At 38.4% G+C, this 20,237-nt stretch overlaps 1 protein-coding gene across 1 annotated transcript in view; it reads left to right on the top strand.

Annotated features, from left to right (window-relative positions):
* Window positions 1–5,654, top strand: part of LOC149159737 (NPL4-like protein B) — a 43,946-nt gene extending 38,292 nt beyond the window's left edge. The window contains exon 2 of the mRNA XM_089436551.1: window positions 5,316–5,654. Coding sequence (XP_089292677.1) covers window positions 5,316–5,573 — 258 coding nt within the window. The 3' untranslated portion in view covers window positions 5,574–5,654. The remainder of the gene's footprint in view (window positions 1–5,315) is intronic.
* Window positions 5,655–20,237: the final 14,583 nt, after the last annotated feature.

Here is a 20,237-nt window from a genome sequence, read left to right as displayed (position 1 = left end):
AAATCACCAATCCATTGTATTGTTCATTTTTGTTCTTGACAATATCATGCAACAGAAGGTTCAATGTGTGAACCAAACATGCAGACCAAAATATGTTGGGGTATTTATCCTCAATAATTGCTCCCGCTGCCTTACAATTAGCAGCATTATCAGTGATGACTTGGATGACATTGTATGGCCCAATACGCTCAATTGTTTCAAGTAATGCTTCTGCAATGTTGATGGCGGTCTTGAACTTGTCTGAGTAATCATGTGCAGTTAGAAAGATGGGACCACTAACAGACACAACAAGAACACTTATCAATGGCTTGCCTTTTACATTTGTCCATCCATCAGATACAATGGACACCCCATGGTCAGTCCAAGAACTTGTCATTCTATTCAAAGAATGTGATATTTTTGCTTTTTCATGATCAAGGCCAACGGTTCTTGCCTTGTCATACCCAGGGCTCTTGTATCCTTTAGGGGCATCATTTATGGCAGAAACCATTTCGTGCCAATAAGGTGAGCAAAGAACATTGAATGGTATCCCACATGCATAGAGAAACCTGTAAACCTTTGAATCCACATCATTCCTACACCCCTCATCAAGGAAATCTGATATGGTTCTACGCCTTAAAGATGTTGACCCTGTGCCTCCATATCCACTGCCTTGGGAGAATGTTGAAGGAGTTCTTTGTGATTGTGAGCTTGGTTCAAAGAAACCCCTTTATTTTTTTGATTTGTATTGGGCTTCCTCCTCTTCCTGCTGACACCGCTGTACAAGTTTTGATTCCTATTTGTTCTCCATCCCATGGCCTTTTCCTGCAGAGGTGTCTTCTAGCACGGGTGTATGAACCTGTGTAATCATTGTTGCAATGGGGGCAATGAAATTTAGTGGTTCCACCCCCTCTCCTTGTTTCAACCCTGTTAACATATTTCCACAATGGGGTTTGGTCTTGTTTAGTTTTTTGAGGGTCATGTTCACCCTCCTCCAGCTCCTCCTCACTGGGGTTTTCACCAATTCGACTTTCTCCAGCTTCTTCATCCCCCTCTTCAGTTTGGCCCCTCCGTTTCCTACTCTCCAGCACCATAATAACCATAAAAGGGACCAAGAAGAGGAAAATGCCAAGAAATATAGCCAGGTCCATGGTGTTTGATGTTTGTAGGGTTTTGATTCTTGAATCTGCAAATTAATTTAATTTATTGGGATTAATTAATTTAATTTATTAATTTAATTTAAATTCATGATTTTTAAACTCAATAAACTAAATTAAATTAACTAAGTTACTACCTAATTAAATTAAACTAACTAAACTACTAAGTTACTTACCTCTGTAGGCTTGCTCCTCGCTCCTCGGCACTTGCTTCTCGCTTCTCCTTGCTCCTTTGCTCTTGCTCTCCAACAAACTCAACTCAATGAAGTGATAATGAAATTTTTTAGGCCCATTGGGCTTTTAAAACAAATTTTTTTTTTTTTAGGTCCGCGGATTTTTTTTTTTGGTTGCTTTCCTCTTCTTCTCCGCCGGATCGCTCTCGGCGCCGCTCGAAACGCTCCCGGAGCGATTTTTTAATGCCCGGGAGCGATCGCTCCCCGATCGCTCCCAGGAGCGTTGGAGCGATCGCTCCCTACAGCGCTCCCGAAAATGGCAGGGAGCGCAAATTTTTTTTCGGGAGCGTGCTCCCGAACGGGAGCGATTTTGGGTGCGCGCTTTCGAGTCGCTCCCGCTCGGAGCGTGATTCGGGAGCGGTTTCAAGGGGGGGGGCCTCCCCCGCAACTATGGTCCAATTTACCATTAGAGATAACTATCCCCTTACTACATAAATTGATTTTTTGTAATATATGGAAACATTATAACACAATAATGATGTTACATGGGACAATGTACCCCCCATGTTGAAAATGTAGCCAAGGAAGGTTTTCTAGCTTGTGCCTTAGCCAATAAAGATTTTAAATTTTCTCTCTAGCATGAATGTGAATTCATGAGATAGACTTCAGTATGATGAGTTGATTTTTAGTTCATTGGAATGGTCATCAATAGATTGCATGCGTAGTGTTGGAGCTTTAGTTTATTGGAGTCTTCTTCAGTTAGACTACAGGATGAGGTGGCAGAGACAAGTCTAGTTAGGACGAGTTAAGACTGCAGAGACAAGTTCAGTTAGGACGAGTTAAGACTTCAGAGACAAGTGAAGAGAGGACGAGTTAAGTCCTCAGTTAACTCGGTTCACAACTAGAGGAAATCAAGGAGCAACTCGAGCTAGTTAACTAAGAGCTAGTCCAAGTGTAACTAAGACTTGCTCCAGTTAATTGGCAAAAGGAACTTGTTGCACTTGTGTGAACAAAATTTTGAACTTGGCCTCCTTGCGTGAATCGAAGATCTATTAAGGCAAGAGACTCATAAGGTGTGTATTTTTACACAACATATGAGGTGGGGCACCTTCTCTCATAAAGAGGTTATGGGTATACATAAATGCCTAGGTCTTCCTTAAGCACCTATAATAATATAAATATTGTTGATCAGGTTGGCTGTTAAACCATAACATGGTAATACAATAATGAGGGTTCTCAGCCATAATGTCAGTAACCTCAAGTAAAGATTACCATCATTTCAATACCCCCTTTGCTCTAAGCATAGGGTAATGGAGAAATATGATAAAGCATGAAGGGATTGGGCATATCCAATTGAATAGGGAGACAATTGTAGCTACAATAAGATAGAGAGGGTTTGTGATGACTCTATTCAATACAAATGGGATAGAGGGTTTGTGATGACCATATTCAATACAAATGGAAGGGTTTTTGAATACCCAACCATCATGAACATATAATTGCTCAGCTCCTAAAGGAATGCCATCATTGTGTTGTTGATCATTTGGGGGAATATGTTCTTTGATTTGTCCATTTGATGTCCATTTGATAAAGAATGTTGTAAAGAGGTGTAAATACGAGAGAGAGAGAGAGAGAGAGAGAGAGAGTCAAAAGTGAGTGGGTATACCCAACTCAAGTGAGTGAGGAGTTTGTTGTGGTTGGAAGAAGGGAGAGTGGATTTGTCTTGACCAAGCTCAATACAATAATGGACCCAATAATCTGTTGGAAGAATGCTTCCATCAAACTACTTATCCTTTGGTAAACTATGATACTATATTGTCCATAGCGAAGGATTTTTGAATACCCAACCGTCATGAACACATAATTTCTCAGTGAGCCCATGCTTGCCTATGTGCACAATGACAGACAGCAAAGGCTAGAGCCCTTTCCACACAGCTGAAAGTGACAATGGAAGGAAAAATTGCTATTTAAGAGGTTCCTGCAGGTATTTTTTATGCCATGCTGTTGGACACATTGGGACACGTTTAGGGCACATGTTCGACATGTTTTGTTTTCAGAGATTTTCCAAACACGTCTGAAGATTGACATGTGGGATGCAAACACAAGCTACCTCAGGGATTTTTCCTATTACTTAGATGAGGAGGGATTTGATGGGGTGTTTTCTTTTAGGACTTATGCTAAACACGTCCTAGCATGTCATGTGTCTGAGTCTCTGACACATGGGATGCAAACATGGGCTCACTGAGTGATGTGTCCCATTACTTAAATGAGGAGGGACTTGATGGGACACAACTTAGTTGTTGTACCACTGAATATTCTTCAACATGCAAATGACACCGATTCAGACAGTGACATCCCATGGTTGGTTCGCATTCTTTTGTGTAGTAGCTGGATATGGAGACTAGTGGGGCTGGGGCATTGCCTTGAGTAGTGATGCTTATTTGTCATTTGACCTGTTCTTAGATCAATTATATCAATACCTAAACCTGTATGCTCTGAATTTTATTAATATAAGGAAACATGCAATGGTGATAGATGATTTGTGAATTGTTATTATGTTGTTACATCATTACATGTATCATTTGCAGTTATTATGTTGCATGTAATGACTTACGTTATTGGCATTTTGTTGTTTAAGAATTCAATGATTTATGTTTCAGTTTTCATATTTTTTAGTTTTAATTTTTTAGAATTTCGGGTGGGGTCCTCTGACACTCAGAAATTTTGGGGGTGCTTCCATGTGTACTGCGGATATGTTTTATAACTCCTGCATCCCTGCATTGCAAAAACTTGGTGGAACATTACAAAATAATGAGCTGATGGACATATTATAGCTCATTAATATAAGAGTTTGCTTGCATGATTAAGATGATGTGTTTATGTTTACAACAAACTGTTATGGGGATCTGCCTCATTCATAGGCATAAGACTGGTTCTCTTTCGAAATAAGGCCTAATTGTCATATGTAAATACTAAATACTACATAGGGTAGATAGGCAGACATTGAAAATGCATCGTATATCTGCACAAAATTGTTCATCCAAGCCATACAAATCAGTGAACCAGGCTGGGGTTATACAGGTTGCCCCTCCCAACATAGGCAAGCAGTGCCAGTGTATCTGTCTTGTGATTTATTCCGAGTCTCAAGAGAATAAACATCTCCATGGAAAATGCCAATCCTAGTGGAAAGCTGGACTGCCAATTCTGCTTTGAATGTTTTAGTCTTACTTAACTGAAAGGGGTAGGCATCCCCATCAAATGTATCTGCTTTTTCAGAAAAACATGATGCTCATCAACCTAATGTTGTTCCATATTCCTTTTTCATATTATCTGATTATTCACACTAACCTCTCCATCAGGGAGGGGAGTGCCCATATTCGCTTGCAATGAATTAATTTATAGGAGATATCAGGAGATACCATAATGCGGCCACAGCAAAAATATGGAAATAGGGGGCCAAGGAAAACCCTATAGGCCATTTGAGCAGAATCTCCTCAAGTCCTTATTAACAAAAAACTCTGGTTGAGAAAGCAGCTTCCAGGAGATATCCTAAGGCATCGACAACAAAAATTTACAAATGAGAGGGCAATGAACACCCTTGCTTGATAGACCTTTGGAGCAGAATCACCTATGGCAAGTTCTTGTTGACACAAACTCCTTTTGAGAACCTCTTCAATTTGTTGATGTTATCTTTGCTCCCATATTAATGAATACAGTCTCTTTTTTCTGCTGCTTTGTCTTTCTGTTTGGAGAACTTTATTACATTTTCATCAATACTTTTGTACCCTTGTACTATTTTCCTTTTTGACCCAATTTGCTAGCCATTTTTCACTTAAAATTTAAAATTAAAATTTGATAGTAGTGCTTGGATAACTGTTTTAACATTTTAGACATGTACAGTTTGCATGCCTTTATAGGTTGCTTCAGTGCTGTCTTTTGCTTATTGTTCCTGGTATGGTTTAATTTTTATCACTTCCTGCATATAACTGGTTTCTATCTCCTGCAGGGTCCCTTGTCATCAACATTTCCCATTGAGAACAGAGCATCTCCTGTCACTTTAAGGGCATTAAAGAATCACCTTGACAAGACAAAAAATTTGTCCTTTGTGAAACGCATATCTGATTTTCACTTATTGCTTCTTCTAGCAAAATATCTTGATATTAATGAGGATGTTCCTCAGTTAGCAGCACATGTGCAAGCGCAAGCCTCAGTACCAGAAGGATATCAAATCATTATAGATTCTCTAGCAAACTCTGGAAATTGAAGCTTGTGTAGAAAAACAAGTGGTTACAGTGTATTCAGAATATTCTGGTGAATCAGAACTTTTCATCTGTACCGTGTCCCAGTTATGATCATGATATGTAAAATCATTTCAGTTTGCATTCATTATAAAATGTTATTTATCTAATTGCGTGCTCATTTCAACAGTTCTGATTGATGAATTTGTTGCAAGCAGCATACTTCTCCTATTTGAGTTAGATCTGTACTATATATGAGGCACAACTAGAGAAATACTGGAGTAGAAGTGTATGATCATGATATGTAAAATCATTTCAGTTTGCATTCATTATAAAATGTTATTTATCTAATTGGGTGCTCATTTCAACAGTTCTGATTGATGAACTTGTTGCAAGCAGCATACTTCTACTATTTGAGTCAGATCTGTACTATATACATTGTACGTGCATTTATGAGGCACAACTAGAGAAATACTGGAGGAGAAGTGTATTGCAATTTTGTGAAATAGTTTGTTTAGATGTGTGCACACACATGTGATCTTCATTATTCCGTGTGTAATTCATCTGTGACAGAGTGCAATCCTTTGAATAAATGGCCGAGAAGAATCATTGAATAAATTTCTATTTCCCACACAGCGCTGAAGCTGAGAATAAATCTTTTCTACTTCATTTATGAGTCACAGGTTAAACTGTCCTCGGCGAGGATTTGTTATTATGGTAACTTGGGAATGGCCCAATAATGATAGAAGCCTACTTTTAGTTTGTGAAATACTGTCTTGTATTTCTTGTAGACATTCCATCATGTCTATATGTCAGGCCAGGGTAACTCCAGACTTTGCAGATAAGACTGATTGATTATTTCATTAGATAGCTATCATTTATATACAAAAATGGGACGGATCAGTTCATCTTCTTGATGACTGTTCACGTTCCAGTTTACCCAACCGTTGAAGATTAGGTGTGAACATTCCCCCCCTTAATCTGAAGGGATGTTGGTGAGTCCAAGCATCGTTCTGAATCTTTCAAGCTTTTCTCTTCCAAGCGCTTTGGTGAAGATGTCTGCAATTTGCTCATTTGTGGAACAATGACGGAGATGGATTGTTTTGGCCTCAACATGATGTCGGATCAGATGATATTTAGTATTGATGTGCTTAGTACGATCATGGAACTTTGGGTTCTTGGCCAACTTTATTGCAGAGGTGTTATCAATCATGAGTGGAGTTGATTGTACTTGTTTTACCTGCAAATCTTCAAGAATTTTCCTGAGCCACACAATTTCTTTCGTTGTTTCAGCTGCTGCCACGTATTCTGCTTCTGTTGTGGAATCTGCTGGAACTGATTGTTTGCGTGATCTCCAGGAGACAGCTCCTGATCCAAGACTCATAGCATATCCTGAAGTAGATACCCCAGTTTCTTTGTCTCCATCGAAGTCTGAATCAGAGTATCCAATCAAGCTGAAGTCGTCCACCTGTGTATACTTGATTTCAAGGTCTTGAGTTCCCTTCAAGTACCTTAGAACTCTTTTTGCAGCAGACCAATGTCCCTCACAAGGCTTTTGCATAAACCCGGAGAGGATTCCAACAGCAAATGAAATGTCTGGTCTGGTAGTAGTGAGGTAGATGAGACTTCCTACAAGCTGTCTATACTTTGTTGCATCCTCAAATTCCTTTCCTTCAATAGATGTGAGCTTCAAGTTTTGTTCCATTGGAGTAGAAAGAGGATTGCATTCTGTCATGCCAAATCTGTTTAACAAATCTCCAATGTATTTCTTTTGAGAAAGAAATATGGATTTTGGATGTTGGGTTACTTCAATGCCAAGATAGTAATGAACATGGCCCAAATCAGTCATTTCAAAACTTTTTCCTAATTCTTTCTTTATGGATGCAATATAGCTTTCATTGTTCCCTGTCATTAAAAGATCATCTACATATACCACAAGATATACAACTGTTTTGCCAACTTTCTTGACAAATAAAGTTGCATCATCAAGATCAAAATGATTGAAGTTGAGTTTCAGAAGATGCTCAGTTAGTTTTTCATACCAGGTTCGTGGTGCTTGTTTGAGGCCATACAAGGACTTCACAAGTTTGCATACTTTGTGTTCATGTCCTTTCACAGCAAATCCTTCAGGCTGGGACATAGAAACATTCTCTTTTAGATCTCCATTCAAGAATGCAGTTTTTACATCCATTTGATGGACTTTCCAACCGTTCTGGGCAGCTAGTGCAAAGTGTGTCCGGATGGTGGTCCATTTTGCTGTGGGGGCAAAAGTTTCCTCATAATCGACCCCTTCCTTCTGTGCAAAACCTTTTGCCACAAGCCTAGCTTTGTGCTTGTCAAGTGAGCCATCAGCTTTGTACTTGTTCTTGTAGACCCACTTGCAGCCAATTGGTTTGGTTCCAAATGGAGGATCAACCAGCTTCCAAGTGCCATTCTTTATGAGGGCATCATACTCCTTCTGTATCGCTTCTTTCCATTCATCATGAGAAGCAACTTCTTTGAAGGAAGTTGGTTCAAAATCTGTAGACAAGTTCAATTCACAATCATAAGTAACATCCATATCAACAGGTGAATTAGAGTTATCTACATCACCTCCATCTTGTCGGTTTGTATTTCTGGTTCCTGTTTTTCCAATTTCATCAGGATGAACACTTTCAAGTGTCTTTGTCAGCCACTTTGGGGGAACTTTATGAGATGGTCCAGGCTGCTCTGTTGATTGAGTTGGGACTGAATCAAGATTGAGTCTCCCAATTCTATCAATTACATCACTTAAAGGATCATCCGGTGTTGGAGTTTCATGCAAGGGAGATTGTTCTTCATAAGAAGATTCCACATGTTGATCTAGTATATGAATCCCCCCTTCAAGATGTGGAATCTGATTATCAAACTCTTGAAATGATTTCGTTTTTGTGAATCTATCCAAGCGATCAAGTTGCCGCTCAACAACATTGTCAGATTTGGATGATTCAAGAAAAATGACATCTCTAGATACAACAAACTTTTTATTTACTTCATCATAGAGATGGTATGCTTTAGAGGTGTTTGAATACCCCAGGAAGATACACTTACGACTTCTAGCACCAAGTTTGTTTCTATGTACCTTTGGTATTAAAGCATAACAGGTGGAACCAAAAATCCTGAGATGTTTTACCATACCACAATTCATAAGGAGTCTTGTTTCTTATAGCACTAGATGGACATCTATTCTTTATATATGCAGCACATAGAACAACATCAGCCCAAAACATTATCTTTACATTTTTGAAGAAAAGCATGGATCGTACCATATTCAAAATTGTTCTATTCATTCTTTCTGCTACACCATTCTGTTGGGGATTATAAGGTACAATTGTTTGATGTTTGATCCCATGTTGGCGAAGATAGTTTTCAAATTCATTTGATGTATATTCTTTTCCATTATCAGTGCGAATAGACCCAATATGAGATTGTGCATCATTTTCAATCCACTTATGAAAATTCTTGAATGTTTAAAAAGCATCAGATTTGTTCTTCAATAAATAAACCCAACACATTCTGGTGTAATCATCAATAAATGTCATGATATATTTATTTCCATTTGCAGAAGGAACAGGCATTGGACCACATAAATCTGAATGAATGAGTTCAAGCTTCCTATGTGCTCTTGAATGTGAATCATGAAAAGACTGTTTGCTATGCTTTCCTAGAATGCAAGCATCACATTGCTTATGTTTTCTAGGAATTGTAGGCAAACCAGCAACACCATTTTTCTTTAATAAGCGGAGACTGTCATAGTTTAAATGTCCAAATCTAGCATGCCATAATAAACTTGATGGAAGTGTACCTTCTTCATGATGAGAAATATATGAGAAATGTTGTGCATGAGCAGAGGTTCCTTGCAGTTTAAGAAGTCTTTCTTCTTCTATTCCCCTCATGAAAAGTGAGTGGTCAGATGCCTTTCTTACCTCAAGCTTTCCATCAAACATATGAATGGAGTGACCTTGCTGGCGGATGTGGACCAAGGACAGCAAGTTTCTCTTGAGCTGTGGGAGATATAGAACATGATCCAGAAGAAAGTCTGGAAGACCAGACAGTTTAAGCTTGATTGTGCCAAGCCCAGATGGCTTGATTTTTGACTGATCTGCAAAGTATACTGCTCCATCAACATTGTTAGTGAAATCTTCAAAAAAATCTTTCCTATGAGTCATATGACAGGTTGCTCCTGAATCAAGCAACCAATCATTTTTTGAAGAAGCAAGTGAAGCATTAAACAAATCTTCATTTACTCCAATGTTACATTGTGCCTCAATATAGTGAGCGGATTCAGGTGCTTTACCTTTGTCTGTATCATCAGTTTTACCTTTCTGCTGGTTTTTTCTCTGCTCAATTTTGTCCCATGATAGCTTGCATGTAGAAGCATCATGTGATCCATTTTGTTTGCAGCGAATGCAATGCAGATCTGCCTTTTCTCCTTGAGAATGTCTGCCCCCCTGCCTCTGAAGTATCTTCCTCTTCCTCTTCGTCCACCTCTTCCTCTTGTAGACTCTTGAGCAGTATGCTTTTCTTTATGAGCAAGGCACACAGTCTCTTCAGAAGATTCAGGCGCTGTCTTCTTTCCAAAGGCTTTTTCTCTTTCAGCGAACTTATTCACAAGAGAGTCAAAGGTTATATCTTTAAGATTTCCATTTGCTTGTAAAGACTCAAGATAATTGGAGTAAGTAGGATAGAGTGCTTTGAGGAAAGCAATAAGAGGGATATCCAGCTCAACCTTAGTGGATTTTATATCATGCATTATAGACTTTACTTCAGATGCAAGAGCAAGAGGATCATTATTTTGCAGTTCAAGAGTGAAGAGTTTAATCATGAGTTGGACTACCTCAAGTGCAGAATGTGAGTCATAGAGTTCTTTCAGCTTTTGTAAAGCTTCAAAGGCAGTTGAATATGATGAAATATGGCGACTTACTTTTTCATTTATAGATGCTGCGATTAATGCATATGCTTTGCTGTTCTTGTTATCCCAAATGACGAGCTCTTTGTCTGATGTAGGCTGTACTGGGTCATTGTCTCCTTCTCCGACACACACTCCCTTCCACAACTCATTGAAGATGAGGGTGTGTTTTATCATCCGGGACCATTCAGGATAGTTCTCCTTGCCAGTGAGAACTATTCCTACCATAGAGATGATTGAATGCATTCTGTAAAAAAATACTTCTGCTAAAAAAAAACTTCTGCTGATAAGAAATTTCTGCTGATAAAAAAAACTTCTACTGATGTACAGTGAAATTGTACTAAAAAAAGGGCAAATACTTTACTGTTTCTTCAAAGCCCTCCAAAGATCCTCACCATATTACATATGTACAGACTACGCATTCAAAACTCAAACGCTGGTTGATATATATATGCTGTTCAAAACGTTGGCTGGTTAATATATATATGTCAAGGTACTTTCACAAATAATGCTTTTAGCCGCTAGCACTTTTTGTTACATGGCAATCAACTCAAATTTTCACAACTAACATTCAGTTTTCACATGCCATATGATCAAAGTTTTCTAAACGGCAAAATAGATTATTCCGTAAACGCATACCCCGCATCTCCACCAATATATATATAGTTTAATGGGACAGCGCATCAAAACATATGCTAATCAATGTACATATACCATTGTTCAACATTCTCAAAATTCTTTAAACATCTGAACTTACTGTATTCACCATCGTTACCCGAGTTTTCGAATCCTCTGCTTTTCTTTAACGTCTCATTTCCAAGAAAAACAAAAATGTTGGCGGATGCGAGAATGAAAATGCGAAAACGGTGACTGGTAACCAAAAGCTGGTGCCTGATTCTCATGTGCTCCTTCAAGATTATACTAACATCGGAACTGTATTCTTCAAGAAATTTTCTGAAACCCTCGAATCTAAGAATTTGTAGATGGCACGTCAAGCGAAAGAGCACACAGCCCAACAAGAACAAGCCAGCTCTGTAAAGCCAGGAAAAGAGAACAGCTACAAATATAACCCAGTTGCTTAGAAGCCGGCCATGGATAAAGGGAATTGAAACAGTCGCAGATGAATACCAGAGACTTTTATGGACGAGTTCAATGCAAAAAGATGGGAAAAGAATCCAACCCAATAATCTGAAAGCCTTGTCAAGCTCTTTCGTGTATCCTTGTTGGACTTGAGGAGTGTCGTCACAGAGTTGTGTCAGGCCAATCGACTGCGTTTAGCTCTTCCAGCGTTCAGCATAACTCTCCCAGCGCAACTCTTGGTTTCTTGCAATAATTGATGAGACCTGCATAGGCCACCAGAAACCAGAAACGTTTCAGGCTACCACCTAATACGTGGAGCAAACTACCAGGACAACGTTAATAATTTCCATGAAACGCTAGGACAATTAGGACAGTATGGAGGGGCAGCGTTGGCAGTGTCAGGTATTCATGTGCAGAGAGGCAGCGAAAAAAAGGGTATAACCGACACATTCATGTGCAGAGAATCAACGTGGTTGAGATGCAGGACAGAGGCAGCGCTCAGGTATTCATGGGCAGAGAATAAATGAGAGGAGTTACAAGGAATCTGGGACCTGTGCTCTGATACCATGTCAGGCCAGGGTAACTCCAGACTTTGCAGATAAGACTGATTGATTATTTCATTAGATAGCTATCATTTATATACAAAAATGGGACGGATCAGTTCATCTTCTTGATGACTGTTCACGTTCCAGTTTACCCAACTGTTGAAGATTAGGTGTGAACACTATATATTGTTTTGCACTGCCTCTGTTTTTCCTTTTGGGTAGTGCTCTATGAGTAAGGTATTTGATCTTCCAGAAAGGGGTATTACTCTATTATTAAAAGGGACCGATATCCTCCATAGGAGGCCGTCCCTTTGAAAGGGGTTGGTCCTATTCGTTGATATGAGCCTGATCACTTTGAATGAGCTTTGTTTAGGAGGAGGCCATGTTTGAAAAGACCTTGATGCCTTAAAAGGGCTGTCGTTCCTTCCTGCAAAAGAGGCTGATGGCTTTGTGTAAGTCTGCCCAAGTCTGCCCGATTCCTTCACTACGAAGGCATCGATGGCCTTGGTTCAAAAGGGAGCTGATCTGTTGAGTTGACTTGGTTTTCAAAAGAGCCCAGTACCATGCTAATATTATTACGACGCAGGTCATAGTCCTCTCAGTGAACATTGGTCATGTTGACTGAATGGAGTTGTAAACAACGTATTCTAGTCTAAAGGTTATGTTTTTCATTTTTTGGTATATGTTGTTGATAAGTTTTGTGCAAAATTGAGTTAAAAATTCTGAATTTGCAGATTTTAGTTGTTGAGGTGCGATGGGTGTATTTGAGGATTCTGAATCAATTTATGCATATAAAAATGTCATTTAAACAATGTAAAATCACTAACAATTACACTGATGGATTTTGGTGTGGTTGCTGGAAAAGGTCAAATTGCAAACACTTAATTGAAAAGGTCATACTCTTCATAATGAGTAATTGGTTGTACCTTTGAACATGAAAATAATAGTTGGTCTTCACCCTTCATTTGGAAAAACCCAACTTGCTTAAAGTCCAAAAAGATTGACTAACATTGTTATGTATGCAATGATTCAATGGAGAAATTGAGGGATCTAGCACAATCAACAATTAGTGAAGAGAGTGTGAAAGCACAGATGAATGGAATTTGAAGGGGTAAGAGAAAATTCAAATGAACATATGGAGTTCTTTAAATTTCTCAACAAAGGAGACTAAGGGGTTGGGACTTTGGAAGAGAATTGAGCTGTTCTTTGGGTTTTTGAGAAGTGTTTTGATTGAGCTCATTTAGGTCACAATAGAGGTTGACTGGGGATAATTGGAGAATTCATGCTTGGAGTTTATAGTGGGTTTTCCCTTTTGAAAGTGATTGCAAGCGGAGACAGAGACAATAGTACATTGTAGTAGCCAAGAGTATTGTGCACAGTGATATCTAATCAATTTTGAGCTTGTCTATTACATTTTCTTTCAGTAATTACATAGTGAAAACACATCACTAGTTTATTAATCAATTATAGAACTAATCAAATTCAAGATCATTTATGACAAATTGGTTAGAGGGATCCGTACGTTAGTGTATTGATCACATTGGCATTTGAGTTAGTTTTCTTGAAGGTCGGAAGGGCTCATTTTGTGTTGAATGCATACAATATTATAGACATTGCAAGGTGGAGAGATCTTTCCAGAGGACCTTGAGATTGGAGTAAAGAGGGATTAAATAGCTTCAAGATCTGGAACTGGGAAAGATTTGAGAGTACATGAGACAAAAACTAGATCATCAAATCTAGAGGCTTAAATGACCTAAATTTCTTTGAATGTGTCTCTTGTGACCGTAGGGATGTTGAAGATGAACAAGAACATCACCAGATTGGTAGCAACAATGATGCCTAAGAAGAAAATTTGTAAGCTACCTCACTAATCAAGTTCTAAAGAAAGAAGCTTAACAAAAGGAGAATTCAAAGTCAGAAAAATAAAAATTGGAGAGAGGAGATTGCAACAAGATAAGGAGCCATTCATAGTGGAGCTGAAGATAGATATGGAGTCATATGTAAGTGAGTTTAACACCCTCGAACTAAAGAGAAAAATAAAAATTGGACAAAGATAACCTACCTCACTAGTCAAGTTCTAAAAAAAAAGCTTAACAAGAATCTGAAGTCAAAAAAATAAAAATTGGAGAGAGGAGATTGCAACAAGGAACCATTCATAGTGGAGCTGAAGATAGATATCGAGCCATATGTAGGTGAGATTGACACCCTCAAAACTAATGAGATAAAAATTGTAGAGTAGATTGCAACAAGGAACCAATCATAATGGCACTGAAGATAAATATCGACCAATAGTTTTAAGTATTTTAGTGTGCATGAAGTGAGTCGAGCACATAAAAATTATTTTGCCCATTTCAAGTTGAAAGGCCATGCTTTGACATGGTGGAAAAGTGACGTGACCACTCAAATATTTGAGTTCGAAGATCCAATTAAGTCATAGTTTATCCCACTGGATATGAGGAGGAACAAAAGATACATTGGAAATATCTTAAGAAAAGATATGGATAGAATGTGGAAGATTACACCATATCATTTTGCAAGAGGGCAATTTAGTTGAGTATTTTTCAAGCTAAAATGGTTCATTAATTACTTAGGATTCTTGCATAGTCATATAAAGGAAGGTGACACTCTTCAAGCCAGAGTCCACTGATGATTCTTGTATCTAAACTTAGTACATCAAAGGGGATAAACAAAAGGCACAATTTGGTGTTAGAAACAAGCAGGAGCCCAAGCAAGGATGGAGGAAGTAGTAACATATTTAAGGGAAAAAGTGGACGCTACTACACAATAAGACCTGAATTTTAATCATGCTATAAACACTATGATGTTGATGGGGCACTTGGAGGGCAAACATTCTAACGTGCATCCAAAACTTTGCCCAAACTTTGCCCAAAGCACCATAGTGTGAAAAGAAGGCTTTATTAGTAGCAAAAATTGGAAACCAGACTCAGCGATTTTAAGTTAAGTTTGTGTACTCGTAGTCTTGAAGAGGAAAGGGAGATGTCCAAGATTTCCCAAGTAAAAATTCAGCTTAAGCAAATCCTGGTTTGTAGTCAAATTTAGCATCAATTTGTTTAGTAGAAAAGCTTAAATTGGTATTACTAGACCAACCTTGACCTTATTCTTCTAGATGGGTAAGTCAAGATATGGAATTAAGAGTCACCAAGAAATGCAAGTTCAAATTTTCAATTGATGTGAAATACATTGATGAGCTAGGTGTAGATGTAATGCCTCTTCATATGAAGGGTGATACTTGGGAGCCCATACACGTATGTGTGTGACACATCTTTAAACAAATTGTAACTTCAAACAAAGGGTAAGCCAATATCACCTGGTAAAGGATGGTTGGTGTTTCATTGCCAAGCCTCAAAAATCCAAATCAAATCTTTAAACAAATGGTAACTTCAAACAAAGGGTAAGCCAATATCACCTGGTAAAGGATGGTTGTTGTTTCATTGCCAATCCTCAAAAATCCAAATCACAACTCTCCTTGATAAGTGCACAACGATGAAAAATACAGATTGGTAAAATGAAGGTTGAAGCATCCTTAGAACGTTGTAGTAAGATGCAGAAATAAAAACTAGAACAACTTGTAGAGGTAGAACAAAGTGTTTCAAGAACCCAAAGCATTGTGACTGAAGAGGGAGGTTGAACATGAAATCCAATGGCCTTGTGAATCTCCATTGCCTAACATTGGATTGTATCATCAATGATGCTATAACAACAATTTCTGGAAAAGGGAGTCATGAAGCCATGCATTTTGCATTGTGGGTTTCCAATTATCATCATGCCCTAGAAGGATGAAAGTTAGAGAATCTACATTGACTACCATGCATTAAACAAGATCATCGTCAAGATTTGTAACCCATTGTTATAGATTGATGATTTGTTAGATCAACTACACGAAGTGAAGTACTTCACCAAGCTGGACCTAAGTGCAGATGAAAGAAGAAGATGCTTGGAACACTATCAAAACACAACAATGTCTCTATGAACGACTAGTTATGCCGTTTAGTTTATGTAACACACCAACCACTTTTATGCTTTGGATGAATGATGTACTTCATCCTTTTATTGACTCTTTTGTAATCGTATATTTGGATGAAATATTGCTCTTTAGTACTATGTGGAAAGTGCATGTTTCTCATTTGACGAAGGTATTGGAGGCACCAAAGAAGATATAGTTGTTGGCAAACCTAAAGAAACATGGGTTTTCTAAACCATACTCGTTTACCTTGGAAACATGATATATAGAAGTGAATTCAAGATTTGAGTTCATCTGTGAATGCCTTGTACCTATTGTTGTATTGGAGGTGAGAAGCTTCATAAGGGTAGTGCAATACATGAGAAGTTCATTGCATTGGTTTTAGCGATTGCTAGTCCATTTCACGTAGGAACACAAATGTGCAAAATTTTTATTGGGTAGTCTTTCAAAGCATTATAAGTAAAGATCAATGAGGCACTAATTTAGGAGATGTATAATTTGCATCAACTATTTGAAATTGAAATTGATAAAAGTGGGTATGCCAAGGGTGCTCTCATTATGTTGGGAGGAAGACAAACACTTCGATTGTTCCATAGAGCCATGTTGAAATATCTCACATATGATTAGTTAATGTAGCGGGTGAAGAAATGGAAGCACAATGCAAGGAAGTTGTGATCCATGTTGACCACCAACTACTCTAGTTTCATGGTTGTACCAAATTGCAACAGACAAAGCATTCCAAGTGAATGAAATTCCTACAACAATTTCACCACCTAAACATTTATAATAAGGGAAAAACTAACAAGGTAGCATATATGCTACTAGACCACCCATGAATATTTCCAATGTAGACACAATAATGAAGCTTGGACCATTTTCTCATGAAGTTTGTGATCTAGAGTATATGAGGTATGCTGATTTTGGAGGTGCATATTATCAACTAAATAACAAAATAACCATGGAGTTTGAAAGGAATGAATACCATCTTTATGATGTACCACCGTATAAATTGGGCAAGCTTTGCTTCCCATAGAATGGAAGGATTCGACTCATGAGAAGTTCATGCTTCGAGAATTGATGGACATTGTAATGTGGAAATTTGTAGTGAATTGATAGAGGTATGTATTGAATTTATACACAATTGTGTATTATGTAGTACTAACAACTCCAACAATTAAAAAATTTGACTCCAATCCTTTGCTTGTCCCCAACTAGCCATGGAAATGTATCTCTATGGATTCTATTGGAGGAGGCCAATGACAAGGTGAGGACATGATTATTAAATTGTAGTCATGGAGAGATTGATCAAAATGTGTATGCTTATTCTATGAAAGAAGACCATCAAGGGTCATGGATAGCTGAATTACTCTTTGCCAGTATGGGTGCATTTTGAACTACCTACATCAATTATATGTAATTGGATTATTTTGGACACTTTTGGAAAACATTGTGGGAAAGAATGGGTACAAAGATAACACATTGCACAATGTTTCATCTCTAGATAGATGGGCAGGAATAAGAGAAATACTATGGTTCCATTGTTGGTAGGTTACAATTGGAAGCATCCAAAGAATCAAAATGAGTCATGAGCTTTTATATAACATGTTTATAATAGGGCATTTCATTCTTTCGCCCCAAAAAGACCCCTTTGAAATTTCCTTTAGTTATTTGCAACCATCACCTTTTGATGTTGTATATGAGAAACATTAGGAAGATAAGACTACGAAAATTGATTGAAGAGGTAAGCAAAGAAATTAGGTTCATTGTCTTGGATAGTTTGCATTGTTAGGATGGCAAGTGGCATCAAGTGTGTTTGGAATTGATGTCAACTGGGCTGACATTGATGACAATTGGGTTAGGATGGTAGATGCATAGTGTGCATGGCATTGATGTGGTGTGTTTTTTGTTCAGGGGGAGTTGGAGCCTTGGCAAGAGCCAAAGGGGGAGATATAGATTTGAATGATTTTCTTCCTTAGGAGATCAATTCAGATGCTATTGGAAATGAAATACTTGAATGGTTCTCAGAAAGAGCTTTCCAATGGTATGCTGAAGTTTGAAAAAGGATTCATGGATCAAAAGATATGGCCAGTCAAAGTTTGCAGACCAAAAGCGTCAAAGCCTAAGGTCAAGTTTGGTGATAGTTTTGGTGGTCTACACAATTGGTGTCAGTTTGGAGTTTCCCAAAAGTTGGCGAATGAGCCTTGCAAAACAATTAGCATCCACATGACATCGTGGGGTAGGCACGTTTCAAAGCTTAGGAGGTATAGTGCAAGTCCCACAGGGAACACGTAACCTTGACGAATAAATCTTGGAAGTTCAACTCACAGCTAATGTTCCAAGGAGACAACTCTAGGGAGACAGAGATGCACTGGAGGCATTTAATGAATAAATTACTGCCCCGATCTTATAATTTTTTTTAATTAAGAAAATCATTGAAAACCCAAAGACTTAGACCCCCTTTGCCTCCACACTAGTGACATGGAATAAGGCCACATGGTGTGCTTTGATTGGACTACAAAGATGAAATGGAGGATAGGTAGAAGCCATGATGGCAAATGACATCTACAACATAAAGGTATGAGATGATGTCAACATTTGAAAATCTCGGGACACATGGATGGAAACATAACCTCGAAGGTATCGTGGATGGAAACATAACCTCGAAGGTATGATCCCGATGATTTTAAATGGGGCTCGAGTTTAAATCTCTGGGGAAATAGAGCAGCGGGACATGATGACAGACATAGTGGCTAGGAAACGTAACCCCAACAATTGATTGGATCGTAATTGCAGAGGTGGACCCCATGGGACGTCACCTTGACAATTCTATCCCATGAATTTTTAGAGGTGCACCATAAGAAATCTCCGGGGAGACGAGACCGGGGTCAGAAAATTCACGACATTTAACGTTTCGTCAAGTGTCGAAAAAGGGTGCCTAGGTTTATGTTTTGCGGTGGTTTTCATTTGTTAAGTGACGATAGGCCTCATCGATCTAAAGTATTGATTCAAAATGCTTTTAGGCTATATATAACACTTGAGGGTTTGAACGAGTTGGAAACATATTTGGCAAGGTCCCTCTATATTTGGCTATGTCCACCAGAGTTGGTAGTGCACTACACTTGGACAATGTGGACATGAACAGGTTGGCAACTGGTTCAGTGCTTGGTCATGGGCCTTGGTCACATGAAGAAAAGGTGCCAAAGAGTTAAAGGCATAAGAGCTTGAAGCATGAGAAATTGTAAGCACCTAAGTGGTTTTTCCTATGGTCTTAGCACCTGGTCATTTAAAGTAAATGACTAAAGGATTAAGGACTCGGAACAGTTTGAATCCAACAAAGCTATAGTAAATGATGATTTTCCAGAATAAATAAACGAGTCAGAGAGGACCATGATTTGTAGAGTAAATTAATGGAGTCTGGTTCAAACGAAAACAAGTCACACCTGAGTATCCTTGCACGCCATGAAGAATTAAATGAGTAAAATAGCCATGGGAGTAATGGAGATTTCCCAAAAAAAAGTTAGTCATGCAGGAGTAGATTTTGAGCTCTTTGAGCCATCCATGATCATAGTGTCTGTACAAAAGGTCTTAAAGAGCAATAAAGGAGAGCCATATTGATTAAACAAGATGAATTTAGTAATGGTTCTCCTTGAGTGTCCAAGTTGGACTGGGATTCAATTCTCAACATCACAAGACACTATAGACCATTCTTTGATTTTATTTTGCTGCAGTAGCTGAGCAATTGGGTGTAGCAACATAATGGAAATCCTTACAGGAGTATGTACTCAGGAAGTGTTAAGCACAAAGTGAACCATGCTAAAGGACCACGAACACTGAGAGTGAATGACAACAAAGACTGCATCGTTCCCTATGTAGTAGAGGAACAAAACTATGGATTGTAGTAGTGCAATGTGGGGGAATGCAACATTGTTGTGTGTTGGACTTGAGTGCAACAAAGAGTTGTGGAGAGCTCTGTGTGTGAGCGGGATGCTGAAGTGTTTGTAGAAATTCCTTGTAGATTCAAACTCCAAATTGTAATATGCTAAAACAATTGACTTGAATCTACTCTACTCATCAACGGAAACAATAAACGATCAACGAAATCACTAAACATAAAAGAGAAATAATTCAATCACACATAACATAATAATTTTCTGGG

Source organism: Pinus tabuliformis, chromosome 5_2 (genome assembly GCF_031772625.1).
Source record: "Pinus tabuliformis cultivar Carrire ecotype Pingquan chromosome 5_2, CPIR1, whole genome shotgun sequence".
NCBI classification, from domain to species: domain Eukaryota; kingdom Viridiplantae; phylum Streptophyta; class Pinopsida; order Pinales; family Pinaceae; genus Pinus; species Pinus tabuliformis.
The sequence above is the reverse complement of the archived record's forward strand: the minus strand, read 5'-3'. Positions and strand labels throughout refer to the sequence as shown.